At 32.0% G+C, this 20,513-nt stretch overlaps 3 protein-coding genes across 4 annotated transcripts; 2 read left to right on the top strand and 1 right to left on the bottom strand.

The window, feature by feature from the left end:
* The first annotated feature begins 264 nt into the window (after window positions 1-264).
* Window positions 265-9,592, top strand: LOC110626739 (phototropin-1). Of its 2 annotated transcripts, XM_021772801.2 has the most exons (24): window positions 265-736; window positions 1,387-2,095; window positions 2,689-2,871; window positions 3,490-3,581; window positions 4,338-4,614; window positions 4,734-4,968; window positions 5,061-5,131; window positions 5,299-5,405; window positions 5,629-5,678; window positions 5,794-5,898; window positions 5,993-6,052; window positions 6,134-6,223; window positions 6,321-6,397; window positions 6,633-6,717; window positions 6,942-7,022; window positions 7,143-7,246; window positions 7,427-7,476; window positions 8,073-8,179; window positions 8,293-8,421; window positions 8,592-8,643; window positions 8,759-8,871; window positions 8,964-9,104; window positions 9,179-9,284; window positions 9,373-9,592. In XM_021772801.2, the coding sequence occupies exons 2-23, from the start codon at window positions 1,389-1,391 to the stop codon at window positions 9,278-9,280; spliced, it is 3,018 nt and encodes a 1,005-aa protein (XP_021628493.1). In that variant the 5' UTR covers window positions 265-736; window positions 1,387-1,388; the 3' UTR covers window positions 9,281-9,284; window positions 9,373-9,592. The 2 variants fall into 2 exon arrangements, with proteins under 2 accessions (XP_021628493.1, XP_021628494.1); XM_021772802.2 differs by lacking the exon at window positions 265-736 and having other exon boundaries at window positions 1,219-2,095.
* A 2,289-nt stretch (window positions 9,593-11,881) lies between these two features.
* LOC110627047 (BTB/POZ domain-containing protein At5g60050) lies at window positions 11,882-14,993 on the top strand. Its single transcript, XM_021773269.2, has 2 exons — window positions 11,882-12,733; window positions 13,802-14,993. The coding sequence occupies exons 1-2, from the start codon at window positions 12,152-12,154 to the stop codon at window positions 14,753-14,755; spliced, it is 1,536 nt and encodes a 511-aa protein (XP_021628961.1). The 5' UTR covers window positions 11,882-12,151; the 3' UTR covers window positions 14,756-14,993.
* Window positions 14,994-16,330: 1,337 nt separating this feature from the next.
* LOC110626055 (chitinase 2) lies at window positions 16,331-17,514 on the bottom strand. Its single transcript, XM_021771791.2, has one exon. The coding sequence runs from the start codon at window positions 17,462-17,464 to the stop codon at window positions 16,559-16,561; it is 906 nt and encodes a 301-aa protein (XP_021627483.1). The 5' UTR covers window positions 17,465-17,514; the 3' UTR covers window positions 16,331-16,558.
* Between the last annotated feature and the right edge of the window lie 2,999 nt (window positions 17,515-20,513).

Here is a 20,513-nt window from a genome sequence, read left to right as displayed (position 1 = left end):
ATTTTTTAAATATTTTATTATTAAAAAATAATATTATATTATATTAGGATTTATTTGATAATTAATAAAAATATGAAAGCTTAATTGGTGTAAAATTATAAATTGAACTTATTTAATCATTAAATAAGAATACAGTGAACTAATTAAACTTATATAAAAAAATTCTCCTAATATAAATAGGTTGGAAGTATAATGCTACGGCAAGGGATATGAAAAATAATGATGCTTGATGGGGAAAGATATGGTCCTTTCTATTAGTGTTTGTTTTATATGGGATCATCTCCCAGACTTTATGCCACTAGTGGAGACATAGAAACAGAAGCGGCATTGTCTGCCCAGACCACGGTCGGTAGAACCTGAAACCCTCAACGTGCAACTCATCACCTCTCCAATATCTGCTTTGCTTCTCACAATTCTGCTTCTATTTTTGTTGCCAACCCATCTCCAGAGCCCAGAGCTTCATCATGTCATCGAGACACAAGATTCTGCCATGTGAAGTTTACGTGTAGAGGCATGGAAGTTGGCTAAACTTATTTCCACAATCATTCTTCTTTTCTTCTGCTAGTCTTTCTTGCAATCAAAAGTACTTCTTGTTCCATATCTTCCTCGTCTCTTTCTGCTCTCTCTCTCTCTCTCCCAACTTCAAGCTTTGCATATAATATCTAGCCTTCAGGTTCAGCTTTTTGTCAGACAGTTTCCATATAAGCTTCCTGTTTCAGACCAGAAGATAACTGAGGTATGTATCTAAGTTTCTTGATTCTGATTAGCTTCCCTTCATTGAATTTTGTTTCTTTTTCTTCTTTTAATTAGATTCAACTCGGATTTGAACTCGTATTTTTCATAATCCAGTACTATTGATGTTAATCATGAAGTTTCATCTTTTTGAAATGTTTCTTAGAATTATTTGTTTATACTTTAATTTTTCTTTTCTAAATGTAATTTTTGTGGTTTTGAGTTTCCATGTTCTTGCAGAAATTGAAGCTTCTGTTTCTGTCATATTATGTTGTGTATTGTTATCACTCACTCTCATGGTCATGAGTCGGAAAGAGTTGTGTGTACAACTTTAATTAATTAGTGACCTACCTAACCATTTCAAATTCTTTTTTTTTTTTTATTTTTATATTTTTTTCATTTAAACTTTCACATGGACCAAACTACCCCTGAAATGATACATCAATTGACTTCTCTATGTTTCTTCCTCACCACATACTCAATATTCCAAAATATCATCCCCATTGTGTCCCAGTCCAGTTCATATCACTGCCCCATTGTTGTCCAAACTTATATGTTTTCTTCTGTCTAGCTAATCTGTTTATGTGGGTGTCTTCATATTCCATCGTTGAATTTATGCGCATTAAAGTGAAATCGGTACTACGGTGGTTGCAGATATGGAACCGACTAACAACTCATCCAACAAGCAGTCATCGCTGATACCTCCCTTGCCTAAAGACCCTCGTGGATCACTTGAAGTATTCAATCCCTCCTCTACCTATTCGAACCGACCCATTAACCCCGCATTTCGCTCCAACCCCACTTGGCAAAGTTGGGTTGAGCAGCAACCACATGACAACTCAAAATCTGATCAAACCAATTTATCTTCCAAGTCAGATCGAACCGAAGAAATCACCTCGTGGATGGCTCTCAAGGATTATACCCCACAAACTTCACTACCATTATTGTCGTCGCCATCAGAATCAACAACTACAACCACAAAGTTGTCTGGGGAAACGGGTCTGGCAGCCAAAAGGGCGGCTGAGTGGGGTTTAGTGTTGAAAACCGACACTGAAACGGGCAAACCACAAGGGGTTGGGGTTAGAACTTCCGGTGGAGATGAACCGACTAGTAACAAACCGGGTACATCTCGGAGAAATTCAAATAATTCAGTTAGAAGCTCAGGAGAGTTATCAGATGATGGAGGGAGAGATTCAAAAGGAATCCCTAGGATGTCTGAAGATATAAAAGATGCATTATCATCTTTCCAACAAACATTTGTGGTATCAGATGCTACAAAACCCGACTTGCCAATCATGTATGCAAGTGCTGGCTTCTTTAAAATGACTGGTTATACCTCCAAGGAAGTCGTTGGCAGGAACTGGTAATATTTTATAATAATTTAGTTCTTAAACTTAAATTTCAACACAAATATATTTAAGAAAATTTATTATTTAATTCTTATTTAAAATTTATTAATTAATTTTTCAATTTTAAAAAATTTTTAAAATTTTAAAAGTTTACTGATTAATTATTTTATTAAATTTAACGATTAAATATTTTTAATTCTTTAGTTATAAAAAATTTATTAATTAATCTCTTAATTTTATAAAAATTTATTAGTTGATTTCTCAATTTTATAAAAATATCTATTAATTAATCCATCTGTAGAGAATATTTCAGATTTTTCTGTATCATTTAACGATAAAATTAATGAAGGGACTAATTAGTAAATTTTTTAAAATTTTATAGATATTTTAATATATTTTTCAAAATTAAGAGACAAATTAATAAATTTCTCTGTATTACATATATTAAATTGCAATTTTTCTCATATTTTAATAAGATAGATGTAATAAATTATTATTTTTATTTGATCCAAAAAATAAAATGCAAATTACCCAATTTATGTGTATGTTTGTGTTATTACCATGATTCTTAACCATGGTAAAAATGATATCTATTTTGTGGTTGCAGTCGGTTTTTACAGGGAGCTGGGACAGACCCAGAAGATGTAGCCAAAATAAGGGAGACTTTACAGGAAGGGAAGAGTTACTGTGGGAGATTGCTGAATTATAAGAAAGATGGGACACCATTTTGGAATTTGCTTACTATTGCTCCTATCAAGGACGAATCTGGGAAAGTCCTCAAATATATTGGGTTAGTTTCTAATTTACTCAAAATATTATACCCTTGCACAAAATAAATTTATATGCAAGGACATGAAAGCATATACAAATACAAGATTACAACAATAAAATACTCATGAATCATGGTTAAGGCCATGTTCGCCAATACTAGCTGTTGTTAATAGAAGTTTGCTGATTTAGCAGTGAAAGCTGTTTAGACAGAATTAGTTTTTTATAATCTACTTCCTCAATTATTAAATACTATTAAATTGACTCTGTCAAAATGCTAAATACTATTTTCAGATTTGTTGCCGAACAAAGCCTAAGAATCTAATAATCTATGTGTTAGTGATCAGATGTATGTGTCCTAAAACAGACCACTTGAAAAAGCTGAAAACACAAAGAGATGCCCCATTGTCCTATATCAAACAAATAGTTCAACTTTTTTGCCAACTGGGTAACCCACATCCTTGTCACTTGCTAAACATTCAATGCCTTGATACTGATGGTCTGTGGACCTTCACTCCTTAACTTTTGCTATGAACAGGAGAAATTTTTACAATTAATTGTTGTTTGGAATTAGGATTATGTCACAGTAAGAATTCAATTTTTATCATTTGATTTATTTATTTGTCTGCTGATTTGGCAGAATGCAAGTAGAGGTTAGCAAGCACACTGAGGGGTCCAAGGATAAGACACTGCGTCCTAATGGATTGCCTGAATCTTTGATCCGATATGATGGTACTATGCATATCATACTTGTTTCTTTTTGATAATTATTGATGACCTGTGACTGTTTATTTCTCGTACTCATGTGCGACTTACAGTTAGATTGGTCTCAGTTAGCTTGGAGAGAAAACATTCCAAGATGTTCCATAGGTTGCATGAATATTCCTATTCAGTTTTCAGTAAGAAAAAGGTTTAAATCTGAGATCTCACAAAGTTAAAACCAATTCAGTATCATTGAGCTAAAGCGCATTAGTAAGAAGTTATCTTTCGTGCAGGCAGCTAAGAGTGCTGATATAATTTATGCATGATTGATAAATAATAATAGATTTAAACATATTTTGATCCAGAAAAGGTGGCACTGCCACTACAACAAATTGAGCTTTTTGGGCAAAATTTTGTCGGAAAAAAAAAATCGTCACCAGAATTTTGTCATTAAATATAAAAAATTACCACTAAAGTTTTTAGGTGGCAGTTTTTGTGGCAATCTCGTAGCGAATTTAAATTGTCATTAGTGATGAATTTTACAGCGGTTTTATCCCCACAAATGGATTAATTTCTTGTAGTGGCATCTATATTGATTTTAAGCTAGACTGAATTATCTGAACCAATCAACCAAACATGAATGGTACTCTCCCACAGTAGTTGATTTTGGGAATCTGTTTGATGGGGGAGAAGAAGTAAACAGTTTCAGAACATGATGATTATGTTAACATTTGTTAATGTTTCTTGGTTGTTGATCATACACCACGTTGTCTGTTGCTTGTGCAGCACGTCAAAAGGACATGGCTACAAGTTCTGTAACTGAACTTGTTCAAGCAATGAAGAGACCTCGTTCACTTAGTGAATCTACTAACCGTCCCTTGATGAGAAAATCTGAAGGTGCTGGAGAAGAGGAAAGAAAAGGAGCATTGGCAAGGCGAAACTCAGAGAATGTACCTCCTTCAATTAGACGGACTTCACTTGGGGGAACTCGAAGCTCTATGCAGCGTATCACTGAGTTGCCAGAGAAGAAACAAAGAAAATCTATCCGCCTCTCTTTCATGGGGTATAGCTTCTTCTTTTAACTATCTTCCATGTATATACAAGCTTGCATGCATTTTATATTCAATCATTGTACTTAAAATGTTTGTATAGGGCATGTATTAAAATGTCTTTGCTGTTTAGGCTCATGAGGAAGAGCACACAATCCAAAGATGAGAGCTTTGATGATGCAGTTCTTTTCGATGATGATGATGAGGAGGAGGAGGAGGAGATGAGTGATGATGATACAAGGCCTGATAGTGTTGATGACAAAGTAAGGAAGAAGGAAATGAGAAAGGGTATTGATCTAGCTACAACACTTGAACGTATAGAGAAAAACTTCGTCATTACTGATCCGAGGCTGCCTGATAATCCCATTGTAAGAACTCTAAACAGTCATCTAATCTTATTTGAAATTTATACATTGGAGGAATGACAATATATGACGTTTCTTATTATTTAAATATTCAGATATTTGCCTCTGATAGCTTCTTGGAGCTGACAGAGTACAGTCGCGAAGAAATCTTGGGAAGAAATTGCAGGTAATCTGCAGAGTTCATGCAACTATGATGGCTTTATTTATGCTCTCTAGTTGAAAAAAAAAGGTTCAGAAAATCTGGCATCAATATCCCTGCAAATGTTTAACACTCTTTAAATATCATTAAGATTTGGGGATGCAATTTGAAATATTTTTGATGATTGGATGTAGATTTTTGCAAGGGCCTGAAACTGATCCAGCTACTGTGAGGAAAATAAGAGAAGCAATTGATAACCAGACAGATGTTACTGTGCAGCTTATTAACTATACCAAGAGTGGTATGCTTGTCTATTGCTTATTCTGAATTTTCTATGGAATTTCATAGACATCCTAGTCAAATTTTAATAGACCATTAGATATACATCTCAGTTGCTCCTAACAGTTTGTAACTGTGTTCATTCTGAGCCTAATTCATGGGAGAATAACATTAAAAAAAAATTAATGGTATTTCTGGAAAATGGAAACTTATTCAGTTATCATCTCCTTTTGCACTTAATCCAGGCAAGAAATTCTGGAACCTGTTCCACCTGCAGCCTATGCGTGATCAAAAGGTACAATGCCTATTCAAATATCTCAGTTTGGTTATGTGACTCTGTCGTAGGCAGATGCTTATATTTTTCCATGAAAAGGAAAATTTTCTTATTGATTTTAGCATTTTGTGAACAGGGAGAAGTACAGTATTTTATTGGAGTACAACTAGATGGCAGCGAGCACGTTGAGCCTCGTACCAACCGTATTGCAGAGGACACAGCACAAGAGAGTGAAATACTGGTTAGCTTTTTTTGAAACTGAACTCCTCAATTATGGTTTAGATATAACATTCTAAGTAGTTTTGCTGAAGTGTTAAGTTGATGTCCACTATCAGGTGAAACAAACTGCAGAAAATGTTGATGATGCAGTGAGAGAACTTCCAGATGCCAATTTAGTAAGTGATGTCTGAATACAGTTAAATAGTTTGAGAAGGCTTTTTGTGATATCGTTCTAACAACTGTATTTCTATCTACAGAAACCAGAAGATTTGTGGGCAAATCATTCAAAGGTTGTTTTTCCAAAGCCTCATAGGAGGGATACCCCCTCTTGGAAAGCAATTCAAAAGGTATTAATCTTTCAGATGCTTCTTATGCTGAAAAGTTTGTTCTCCAATGGATATTTTGCTTGTTTCATCTGATGGGTTTATACATATAACCTTGCAGATCCTAGACAATGGAGAACAAGTAGGACTGAAACATTTTAGGCCAATAAAACCCTTGGGATCTGGTGACACTGGCAGGTTTGTCTTCCTTCTTTTTCCTGTATCCCTTTCCAATTTTGTGCATTTGAAAAAATCACAATCGAGGAATTTTTTAGATTTTTCTGTAGATACCATTCCGAATTTACGGAAAACATAAAATTGGTTTTTCTGAAATAGTGAACAATATAAAATAATTCTGAAAAGTTTTCAATAACCCTCCATTTCTTATTTTTACTGTCTCTTAGATATTCTTACTTTTGAATTGGCATGGCAGTGTGCATTTGGTAGAATTGAGTGGAAGTGGTCAGTTTTTCGCCATGAAAGCTATGGATAAGAATGTTATGCTCAACCGCAATAAGGTATAAGAATTAAGTTATCATAATTATTTAGAAACTGGTCTAAATAACTTTTGGATATATTTTCCACTCGACTCAAAATAATTAAACCAAATTATTTAATAGTTTTTGAGCTAAGATATATAAACCCTCAATTCTATTTTCCGACCGAATTCCGACAGTAAGGATGAGATACTTTCTGGATAATCCAAGTATAGAATTCACTTGATTTCTTTTCTTTGATGCAGGTGCATAGAGCTTGTGCAGAGAGAGAGATTCTTGACATGTTGGACCACCCTTTCCTTCCTGCATTATATGCTTCATTTCAGGTTAGTTAATGGGCATCAGCTTGGCTGATTAATCAAGAACCTGTAGTCTTTGCAATGTGAAGACAAGTTAGATGCTTTGCAATCCTGAAGTTACTCTCATGGACTTGAAATGTTTTTCAGACCAAAACACATATTTGCCTGATAACTGATTACTGCCCTGGTGGAGAGCTCTTCATGCTTCTGGAGAGACAGCCAACAAAAGTACTGAAGGAAGACGCTGTGAGGTAAAGCAAGTATATAATAACAAAATGTTATTAGTAGTTTCATTCTTTGGATTATGATACTGTTAAAGGATAAGTTATTTTCAAAAATATTTTTGGTCTCTATATGAGTGGTTTAGTTTCTCCTTTGACTCGTATGTCATAACCTTTCTACATCCCTGACATATATGTTGGATGATCCAGATTTTATGCTGCAGAGGTAGTTGTTGCATTGGAGTACCTTCACTGTCAAGGTAGAAATTGAGTTTACATTATCAATCTGTTCTTTGAGTAACTCCTGACTTATGTATTTCATTCTCTGACACCACTTAATGATTCAAATCCATACTCTTAACATCAACAGTCTAGTCAAGGAAATCTTTGCCATTTAATGCTTGATAGAATCCTCGATACTCCAACTGTTCATTTTGCCATGCCATACCTATATGATACTTCATAAGATATGTCATGAAATATGTGTCTGACATATATTTGTGCACTTGAACACCTTGAGTCTCTCAAGACGAAGAGCATTCTTTTCTCTCAAGACGAAGAGCATTCTTTTCTCTTAAGACGAAGAGCATGTATTTAGATAAAAATAATTATTTAGTTGTATTTTATCATCTATTTAAACTATAATTATTATTATATAACTTTATATTTTTCTTATTTTAATTTATTTTATATAACATAACATATCCAATCAAGGTCTAAATTTAGATTCATATCCTAATTTTTATTTAGAAAGTTGGTAAGTCAGACATAGAGATATGCATCTATTTCTAACACCTGTATCTGAGTCCAAGCAATTTATAAACACTAAGAGTTATTTCTGTTGTTTTTCTTGCAGGGATAATTTACAGGGATTTAAAACCTGAAAATGTTTTACTCCAGAGTAATGGTCATGTGTCCTTGACAGATTTTGATCTGTCATGCTTGACATCATGCAAACCTCAGGTATTGCATCTTTTCTTACCTCCATTTTCCTGTTGGAAACTTCTTTCCTCAACTTGGTTTTTGTATTAAGTCAATAATGATTCAAATGCAACAAATTTGTTCTGTACTTGCAGCTTTTGATTCCAACTATAAACGAAAAGAAAAAGCGCCATAAACGTCAACAGCATCAGCATCCAGTATTTATGGCTGAACCCATGAGAGCTTCAAATTCTTTTGTTGGCACTGAAGAGTATATAGCTCCGGTTCGTTTAACTTCAACCTGTCTATTCTTCAAAGAATCCTAAGTTCACATGTGTAGTGTTTTTTGAAAATATTCATATGTCAATCTTACCATTTTTCTATAGTCAAACGATGTGGGTTGCTTCATTAACTTTCATTCTGTGATGCTAAATTTACATTCTGTTCTTGTCAGGAAATTATAACTGGGGCAGGCCATACAAGTGCAGTGGACTGGTGGGCTCTTGGTAATCGCTTTTATCTTCTGATCTCTTCTGATATTGGCTTAGCGTCATTATGCATCAAACAAATCAATGTGAAGTTGGCAAAATTGCCTATGAGTTCTTATTCTTTTTCCTTCAGGTATCCTTCTATATGAGATGCTTTATGGATATACACCATTTAGGGGAAAGACAAGGCAAAAAACATTTGCTAATATTCTTCACAAAGATCTTAAATTCCCAGGAAACAAACATGTGAGATTCTCTCTTTCAATCTCCATTCACTCATGTTCATCAATAACTCAAAGTTAAAGTAATAAGCTAATGCATTATTTTGTCTGATGCAGGTTAGTCTCAATGCAAAACAGTTGATGTACAGGTTGTTGCACAGAGATCCCAAGAACAGATTAGGTTCGAACGAAGGAGCGAATGAGATTAAGAGGCATCCATTCTTCAAGGGTGTCAACTGGGCTTTAGTTCGCTGCCTGGTGAGAATGATACCATTTCTGCTTGTTTCCTTTGAATTTGCCTAGTTTCTGAAATTTGTTTATCATTGCAACAGAATCCTCCTGAGCTTGATGCTCCCTTTTTCGATACTGAAACGGAGAAGGAAGCTAAAGTTGTTGATCCTGACCTCCTTGATCTACAAACCAATGTTTTCTGAAGAGGTAAGGTTCTTTTGTTATTTTTACATGACAAAACTTCAATGTTTGGATTATGTTCTTAAATGTATAGGTTTCATGTTCTGTGATGCAGAATTTTTAAAATTTTAAGGATGTTAGATGCATTGCAATTGTGAGAAGACACTGATAGGCTCTGAGGATCATCAAAATTTTCTTATAAATGATGATTTGGTTGAGTTTCAGCATTGGAATGGAGGCAGGAAACTCAGATAATTTGCTTGTTTGTTGTAATGTTCTGTAATATGTGTTGGAACTTTTGGTATTGAATTAATTTATTAAATGTCTTTCATCTCTCTTTTTTTTTTTACTCTCACGTACATAATTCACCGTTTAAAATCAATAATTTTACAAGAATTCAATTTGATCGATTTTTTTTCCATCAATTCTCTTATTTAAAATGAGAAAATTCATTTTTTTTAAAAAAAATTACTAATTGATCTTTGTAATATAGAAAAACTTACTAGTTAATTTCTTAATTTGAAAATATAGTATACAAAAACTTATTAGTTAGTTTCTTAATTTAAAAATTACATTGAAATATCACTGAGATTTTAAAATATCTATTAATTATTACATCCATTAATTTTAACCTTTAAGTGTTAGAAGAAAAATCTAAAATACATTCAATGTAAAAAGACTAATTAGTAGACATATTTTATTAAATTAGAGGACCAACTAATAAGTTTTTTTATACTACGATGAATTAAATAGTAAAATATTTAAAGTTAAGACTAATAAAAGGACTCATTAGTAGAAATTTTAAAACTTTAAAGATATGTTAATATATTATTCAAAACCAAAAAATTAATTAACGAGTTTTTCTATACTATAAAGACTAAATAATAAATTTTTAACTTAAAAATTGTGCAAAATGAATAGGTACAAATGGTAAGCATATTGTTAATACTTTTGATGAAATTAAGACAGCAAACTATTAAATTTAAATTTTTAGTTGGAGTCAGTTGCAAAATAAATAAGTAAATAAGGACCATTAGAATAATTACTGCAATTCTATTGCATTTAATGCCATACCAAATTCTATTACTTACCCTGGCAGCAAGAAAAATATTTAAGAAAATGTACCAGAAACCTAATAAACTAGTCAAAATAACCCAAAGAGTGTTACAATATACCTACAAGAATTAATTCTGTGGCCCCAGAAGTTGCCCACATTATAATTAAAGTTTGCAGTTCTTGTGGGCAATTTCTGTGACTTAAATGCAAATTAATAGAAACTTGGGCATCTTATGGAAATGTAATAATAAGATAAAGGCTGGATCCTAATGATCCCTTTTTCTAGTGATCAATCCATTAAATATGCAAAACATATGCCAATATTAGGTCTAGCACACAACTTTGAGCAGCTGTGAGGAGGTCTTCTCCTCTCCAACTTGGATGAATGGCCGGTTTTAAGGTGAGTATTCGGTCGATTCGGTTTAAAATCGAAATGAATCGAATAAATTAAAAATTGAAATTTTGATATTTATAAAAATCGAACTGAATTGATCTTAATCAGAAATTAAATTAAATCGAATCGGTTTGATTCGATTCGAATTGAATTTTTAATAATTTTTTTTTTATTTTTTACACTTTATTTTTAGTATTTTAAAATTTAATTAAAATATTTTAATCTTAATATGATATAATCTCTCAATATTATTAAAAATAATATACTATTATCACTAATAGGTTCGATTTAATTTTTTTTAATTTTTTTATGATCAAAATCAAACTGAACCGAAATAAGTAAAATTTTTAAAATTAAAAATCAAACCGAACTGAAATGAATAAAATATCGAACTGAATTTTTAAATTAATTCGATTCGGTCAATTTTTTCAATTTAAACCGAATACTACTCACCCCTAAATCGACTCTTCTTAGGTTATGATTTGGTTCGATATTAGGCAACAATCTTTATTTTTTTCCTTTTTGAATTTGGCAGAGGCGGTGGCCTTATCCTCCAACGGTCCATAATCAAGTATACTAGTGTATTTTTTCTGATTCATATATGTAACACAGTGAGACAAAATAAAATAACCCACAAGAAAAAAGCTAGGGATAGTTCATTTATTTATTTATAATGAGAAAGAAGATAGATCCTTAGTGTTGGTTGGAGCAGCAGAAGCAAACATTGGGTGAGTCATATCCAAGGCAATTTGATGAGAATGGCACTCACTCACTTCCCATTCCCATCAGCTTCCCAATATGCCAATTCTGTCTAATCACTTGTTTCATTCATGCCCAACAAAATAATTCCCACACCAGCAGCCTCTATAGAATCTTGATGGGAGTATTAATTATTAGGGCAGATGTTGAGGAATATTATTTTTACAGTAAAGGAATTCAATTTCTTTATAAATGTTCTAATTTCAAAACAAAATTGTAGATATAAAATTAGTTTTACATTTGATTTTGAGGGATATTTGTTGGAGACAAAAATACAACAAATCAAAGATTAATAATTTATTTAGGGTTTGTTGGATCTGCTAATTTCCATTGATCATTAACAATATTCAATGGCTGAGAGTCACGTGACTGCACGTGCAATCTGGTGATAATAATGAACCGTTTTTTTAGGTTCATAAAGAAACACCATGATTGTCATCATTTGGCAGCACGCTGGTGCGCTATTATTCAACTACGGATCCAAAGTCCCTACCTTTCTGCTTTCTTTCTTGGGTTCTGCCGCTTCTTTTACCCAAAACATTTTCCCGGAAAACTCAACTTGCTCATTTTCCTGGGAAAAGCTTCTAGATAGTATAGAGTCCCTGAACTTGAAACCCATTTCACTAGGGTCTCTCTTTCTATACTCTTAAGGCCCCTGAATTAAATTGGATTGAATTGAATTGAAATGACAGCATCAAAAGAAGTTTCAGCCATGATAAAACAAGGGTTTATCTCAGACCCAACTCTTTCTTTTTCACCTTCAAGAACTTCCTCAACTGCAACATTTTCTAGGGTTTTAAACTCTCCTAACTCGAAAACCGTGCTCTCTCCACCCCACTTCAACTCCACTGAGTCCTCTAACCCGCCAACTCGCTCGGGTCACCACCCAACCCTCTTTCAAATGATGTCTGAGGAGCAAACCCTTGAACAGAACCGCCAAAGATCGCAATCAAAAATATCAAAAATAGTAAAAGAATTTGAAGATTTGAATAATTGTGGGTTGGGGTTGGGTGATGTGAGGCTTACCGTGATTGGCAGAGATGGGTATAGAGTTTCAGTTAATGCGCATAAAAGGGTTTTGATAGAGAAGAGTGGATTCTTCAGGGAGAAGTTAAGAGACAGAGAGAAGGGAGTCATGCATTCTGTGGAGATAAGCGAGTGTGATGATGTAGAGGTGTACCTTGAGACTCTGTTGTTGATGTATTTTGATGATCTGAAGAAGAGATTGATGGGTGAGGAGGTCTATAAGGTCTTGGCACTGCTTCAGGTATGGTAAATTACATGTCATCTATGTTTATGTACGGGTAGATGGTGATTTTTGGTTGCCATGTGTTGCTTTTGATCTCTAGAATTGGCTTTTTTATGCGTACCGTAAGGTATTGTTGCTTGCGCTAAAATGTTCTGTGTTCTTAGTTATAGTGGAAGGAAAATGAAGTTGGAATTTGATGATTTATGTTTTCTTGTTCTATAGGTTGTCCTTATGATGATTATACTGAGTTGTATTTATTGTTTTTATGTGTTGGGTTTAATGCATCATTATGTCCTTCATTTCCTCTGTACCTGTTTTTGGTTGCCAAGAATGTTGAGGAAAATAGGATAAAAGCCAGTTATTAAAAAAAAAAAAACTAACTATTTTCGCTGGAAGAGTGAAACAGTAAAACTAACTATTTCGGCTAGAAGAGTAAAAACAGTCTGCATTGAGTGATGAGAGAGAAACTGATTTGGGGACAGAGAGTTTTGTCTTTGGTTTCAGTGGTGGATAGAACTTGGATTTGATCACATTACTTAACATGAAGGACAGAAATCAAATAAAGCAAAAAATGTGTTTGATTTCTGTGGTTGTTGTTTCATGAAAAATTTGTTTTCTGGGTGCTACACTTCAGTGGTGGCAGACAGTGTGATTTTGTTGTCATGAGGAAATGTAAGTGGGTTTAGCTGCTAGAAGAATGTAGTTAAAGTGGACCTAAAATTTCAAAGCTTCTTGTTCAATTTCTTGTTTCGGACAACAAAAAATCCCAACTCAAAGACCCTGGTACTTTTGTTTGGTGGAGGACTGATAATGCTTTTTGGCTCATGAGCACAGAATCTGTCATTATTGGCAACTGAAGCAACATAAGAGGTGCAAATAATAATAACATTTTGTTTTATCTGGGATCTTTCTAAAAGCCAAGACAAAAGTAGTGGTGAAAATAAGATAAAATGTCATCTCTTCATTTTATCTTGGTCTTTCAAATGCTCTTATCATTTAAATATGAAACGATTGATTTTTCTTCTTTGTTTTTCATGCTAGTTTCTGCTGTTGTGAAGTTTTCATAATATCAGTGATTGGCTGTAGGTATCTGCAGCTATCATGTTTGATGCAGGGATTATGTCATGCTTAAAATATTTGGAAGCTGTTCCATGGTCCGAGGATGAAGAGGAAAAGGTCATCTTTCATCTCAGCCAACTTCAGCTTCATGACTCAGCAACTGAAGTACTCCAAAGAGTGTCATCTGAACTATCAACTTCTACTAGAGCTGATGACATCGTCCTGAAACTGCTGAATGGTGTTCTACAAGCCAAAGATGATAAGGCTCGTCGAGAGATGAAAACTGTAATTTCTAGGTTATTTAGAGAAGATCCATCAGATCATAATAATAGGCTTGATGTTTCTAAAGATACACTGTATTCTCTCTGTCATGGATGTCTTAGTTCGCTTGTCCTATGCTTATCTGAGGCTGCATGCATGGATGATACGCAGCATGATCGAGGAGGTTTAATGAGTGATATAGCTCGAGAAGCTGAAAATTTGCAGTGGATTGTTGATATTTTAATTGATAAAAAATCTGCAGATGAGTTTGTGAAGTTATGGGCAGAGCAAAAGGAGCTTGCAGTTCTCCATTCAAAGATTCCTACCATTTACCGACATGAAATCAGCAAGATTACTGCACAGTTGTGCATTGCCATTGGGAGAGGACAAATCTTGGTACCGAAAGAAACTCGGTTTTCTTTGTTGTCTACCTGGTTGGACGCTCTTTATGAAGACTTTGGATGGATAAGGAGGGCTTGCAAATCTGTTGATAGGAAACTAGTTGAAGATGGACTAGGGCGGACAATTCTTACCCTTCCATTACTACAACAACAGGCCATTTTGCTAAATTGGTTTGATAGATTCCTCAACAAGGGGGACGACTGCCCCAATATTCAGAGAGCATTTGAGGTTTGGTGGAGAAGAGCTTTCATCAGACAATACGCGGGTGAGCAGGATAGTTCCCAGTTACAAATAACAGTTTGTGATTATCCAAACTGAAGGTACTCAAAGTTATCTGAAGTCCACACCACTTGTACATATTTAGTAATATTCTTCTTCATTCAACTTATATCGAATACTTTCAGTCATCCCCATGACTATGATTTAATTCTTTGCAAATTTTTTGTCTTAGGTGTTGGAAGCATTGTAATGGGAAGGATCTAGGTATAGAAACATTGAGAAATAAAAGAATTTGTATGACGTCTATGCATGAATACTAGTGAATGTTGTCTCTGAATTCTTTGGATGTACAATAAGTCTTGCATTACTAATCTAACAAAAATTATATCATAGGAGCAGTTCTCTAGTCTGTCCAGTCCTTTTATAATGACATGGATTCTGCATAGAAACATAGGTATTATCAAGGTTGACTGGATGTTTAAATGTAAGAAAAGCTATATGTAAGCACAGTGATGAATGCTACATGATTTAGATTTTGCTAAAGGAGAAGGCCAGGAATGGGTCTGAGCCATTGATGATTAGTATCATGTTAAATACCATCTTGATCATGATTTTTTCAAATGCCAGCCTTTAACACACAAGAATCTTACTACCATGACTATGCCATTAACAAGAATAGGGGAACACAATTTTCATTTGATGGTAACCCTCGATTAGTGAAAACTGATGATTCATTTTGATTCATTTTTACGAAGTTAAAACCTCGCCAAATATTCAGGAGTTTCTTTATTTTTGGATATTTCATTTGTATACATCTTCTCTTTGTTTCTCGCTATAAACGGAGTTTGAAAACATCAAATTTGTTATGATTGATGATTGAGTTGTGAAAACTTTCCACAATCAATCCCAGATCCATCTATTTGAGGGAGGTCAAATTCCGCGCTCTTCCAATTGCTTAGAACGGCTCATTGAAGCCCTATTAGCTCTATATATTCAAGAACAAGGCTACCAAATGGTCAACTGCGAAACCCATCAGTGTCCAAAAATCGTATACTTGAACGATGGTGGCGATAATTACGGACTACTTTTTCAATGTTTGTCAAATGAAGAAGCTTAATAACCCTTGCAAGAAGTATATGCTTTACTAATAGGCGCATAGTTATAGTGGTTTGTTGGATTGATTTTACTCTCTACCTTCTCACGAGGGGATGGAAACAAGAGAGGTCAATTGGAGTGGAAGCCAAATAATGGAGCCAAAAATATGTGATTGATTCAAATAACGTTCATTTGTGCATTTTTGAGAGTTCCTTTTTTGGGGGGTTGAGTTGGGGAAGGGTAGCAAAAACCACCTCTGATCAGTTGTTAGTTAAGCTTTCTTTCACTTGTAATCTCTGAAATTTGAGTTAAAATCCCTGCTCCATACATCATGGAGAATTGCATGCCTTTGCTGTGCACACAGAATCCAATATGATATAGATGAAGAGGAACAAAACATAATTGAATACAAAGCAGATTATATAAATTTATACAGGGATTCATCAGATAAAGAAATGGCACCAACGTTCTGAGTGGACCTACGTTCGGCATTCTTTCTGTCAGGCTGCTTTGTGTGGGCTACCACTGTAATTTGCAATTTTGCAATTTTTAGTTTTTCATAAAAATTTATAGAATTAGACATCTTTTTTCTCATACATAGTATTGGATGTCAGGCATAATTGCTGTGCTATAACTAAGTACATTGTGTAAATAACTTTGAATTTTGCTTGATAGGTGTATTTTCCAAACTTCTCATAATGAAAATTTATTATGAATAAGAAAAATTCTATTCAACTATTAGCTCAATAGTTGAATTCCTTTTGTCAATACAAGAGCTCATGATTCAAATGTATTAAGAAACAAAGATCATTTTGAGTCGGCTAAAAAGCTCTGTGCCTGCAGTTCATAAGTAAACCCATCCTTCTTGGAGTCATCTGCAGACCATATAAAAATTCCATTAAGCTTGTTCATTCTTCTAAGATTACTGCAAGCTTCAAAGAATCCATTCTTAGGTGACAGACCTCCACTTTTATCTGTTCCAAAGCTCACCAACACTTTCCCACCTTCATAATTAGAGTTCTGAGTCTCAAAATATTTCAAGAACTGAGAAACATTTGTTCCCTTGGGATATGCATAGAACTGAAAGTTTACATAGTCTATCAAGTGTCCATATTTCTTCCACAAGGCCAAGTAATAAGGTTGAACAGAATCATCTTCATATGGTGCTATTGATGCAAATGATACTATTCTTTGTTGTTTCAGGTAGAAGAGAAGCTTCCCAATGCATTCTGCAAATGTATCAGGATCTGTCCTGAAGTGTTCGTAGTCGATATCAATACCATCCAAGTTATACTTGCTTGCTATATCTGATATTGAATGAATAGCATTGCTAACCCAGGAATTGATAGATTTTGGATCGAAGTAAACGTGCTGTTTGTTTATGGTGTCGCCTCCGAGACTCATAGCCACCTTGACATTTCCATGATGAGCTTTGAAGGAGGAAACAGCTGAAGGGGTAAGGTTTTCTGTGTCCCAATACACATTGAAGTATCCATTGGTTGGGGAAGGTTTGGAAGAAGAAGTGTAGTCAATGGCAAAAGACAGGATGTAGTGAACTTCGATATTCTGATTAACAGGTACATCTGAAAACGTGACACCCGTGTCCTCGGCTCCGATGTATTCCCTGAAGAGCCTGGAATTTGTTGGGGATGCTTGGAATGATGAAAATGAGATGAAAAGAACTATGAGGAGGACAGAAAATATTGCAGCCATGGTTGTGCAGAAATTGAGCAGAAAGCACCATTCCTGGAAAGGAATTTATAGAATGGATGAATATTACTTTGATGATTGATGTGTTTGCTTACCTAGTTGTTTGTATTTTTTAGAGGTATTTGATTCTTTGTTTTTGCAGTCCATTACAATATTTTATGCAGGTTTGATATTCTTGTTTCTAAAGAGCAGGTGGAGTGAAAGATATATTGCAACAAGTGTTTGCCAGTATGGATATTAAAATATTTTATATTACTATTATATAAAAAAAATTTAAAGTTTTTTTTATAAAATAATATATAAGGAGTAAAATATTTTCTTTTTCATATTTGGATTTTGAATTTAGAATTATTGGTTGATGAAAAATAGATCATAATATTTTATTTTATTTTTAAAAATTTAAAATAATATAAAAAACTATTGATTAGATATGTAATTTATTTCCATAAAACAAAGAAATAATTGTAGAATAATATCAATATTTGAATAACTTTGTTCAACTTCTACTCATGCAAGAGAGTTGAGTAGATCCCTGAGAGTTGAGCACAGCTATACATCTCATACTAAATGGTAAGAAAATAATAAAAAAAAAATTAAAATACTAGTTGATAATCTGAGATTCAGAAAATGAGATTTTACAATGGTTGAGTAAGTTTGGTCTGAGAGAAATGTGCTCCTCCCTTTTATTCTTTTTTTTGATCTGTCAGTAACGTATATCAACCTTCTCGTCATTGGGCCACCTGTCTCTGCTATGCTGATCCGTATGTACGGAAGAATCAGGTTTCTGCGCCATACTAAATACCCATTTAATTCTTCCTTTTAGCACACGTGTGAACCGAGTAGTTCGGGGCTGGGCCAGTGATCCTTATTTTGCTAAGCCTCCGGGCCGGTTTCGGAAAGAGAAGGCTCGGTCTTGAGCAAAGCTCGACCTCAAGGATGAATGAGCTGGACCTTCTCACTCGTGGGACTCCGCGGGTCCTGAGCCGACTCTGTCATTATGAGTTTGGCCTTTTGTCAGGGTAATGGAACCCAGCGGTCATCACGAGTCGTTTGAATATGAAGGAGATAGAATTATGTGAAAAATCATATGAAATTAAAATTATGCTAATGGGTTTTATATATAATAAATATATCAAGTTCACATATGTGAAAAGAAAAAGATTAAAATTATTACAAAGTGCGAATAAGTTTTATATATAGTTGGAATATGAAGGTTATATTTGTGTAGAAAGTGAAAGTTTATAATTACTATAATCATTAATATAACATATTATAATAATTTAAATTTAATAACTTGGTTGTTTAAAATTTATAACACTTGATTTAGAATATTAGAAATATTATTTTATTTTTTATTATACTTTAATTACTTATATATATATTTTTATAAATTATTTAAATGAAATAAAATTTTAATTTGATAATATTTTATACAATTAATTTTATTAATTCTTTACTTTTTTATACTTTTATTACAATTAATATTTTTATATTAATTTTAATTAATTATATATATTTATATTACATAATTATTCACATTAGAAAAATAAAAACATATAATATTTGTTATTTAGATTATATTATATATGATTTCAAAAAATTATCAAATTAATAAACAAATACTATTATGAGATAGTAAAAAAATTTTACATAATATTTTGTTTCAACTTTTATATATATATTGATGATGATTTATTTTATTATTTAAATATTTTTTATAGGATAATTACTTCATTTTTATAAATATATTTTCAATATTTTATTTATTATTAAAATAAAAAATATAAAAAAAATTTTAATAATAAAATTTTTATTATAATATTAATAATATATTATATTAAAAAGTAATAAGAAATCAAAATTTATTAAATATTGATTGTACTTATTATATCAAAAAGCCATACAATAAAAATAACAAATTATATTTAATATATAAATTAATTATTATTTTATATAAAAATAAAATTAAAAAATATAAAATAAAGAAATAATTATAGAAAAAAATCATTTGAATCAAATAATGCCAACATTTGAATGATTTTGTCCAACTTCTACATATTTATATAAGAGAATTGAGTTGATTCCTGAGATTTGCGCAGGTCTTGAGAGTTGCACAATTATATATCTCGTATTAAATGCTAAAAAAATAATAAAAAAATTCAAAATAAAAACCGTTAGAAAATAGAGGAAGTATAATAATTAATATAATAAATTACAATAGTTTAAATTTAATAATTTGATTATTCAAAATTTATAACATTAAAATTACTATTTCGCCTTTTATTATATTTTAATTATTTATGTTTATTTATTTTTTTATAAATTATTTAAATAGAATAAAATTTTAATTTGATAATATTTTATGTAATTAATTTTATTAATTATTTTATACTTTTATTACAATTAATATTTTTTTATCATAATTTTAATGAATTATATATATTTATATTATATAATTATTCACATTAAAAAAATAAAAAATATATAATATTTGTTATTTAGATTATATGATATATGATTTTAAAAAATTATCAAATTAATAAACAAACACTATTATGAGATAGTAACAATTTTTTTACATAATAAAACATATATATATATATATATATATATATATATATATATATATATATATATATATATATATATTGATGATGATTTTTTATATAAAAATATTTTTAATAATAAAATTTTTATTATAATATTAATAATATATTATATTAAAAAATAGTAAGAAATCAAAAGTTATTAACAATCAATATAATAAAGTGTATTTATTATATCAAAAAGTCCTACATAATTTTTATATTTAATATATAAATTAATTATTATTTTATATAAAAATAAAATTAAAAAATATAAAAAAATTTTAAATTTATACATGACATAATTATCTAAAATTAATTGTGCACTTAGCAATCTCACATATATATGATATATAAATAATAATAATAATAAAAATAATAAATTACATTTATTATGGATATATTAATTAATAATATAATTTAAAATATAAAAATAAAACATATTAAGTATCCACTTGATATAAATA

This window comes from Manihot esculenta, chromosome 11 (genome assembly GCF_001659605.2).
Source record: "Manihot esculenta cultivar AM560-2 chromosome 11, M.esculenta_v8, whole genome shotgun sequence".
Classification (NCBI taxonomy): Eukaryota; Viridiplantae; Streptophyta; class Magnoliopsida; order Malpighiales; family Euphorbiaceae; genus Manihot; species Manihot esculenta.
The sequence above is the reverse complement of the archived record's forward strand: the minus strand, read 5'-3'. Positions and strand labels throughout refer to the sequence as shown.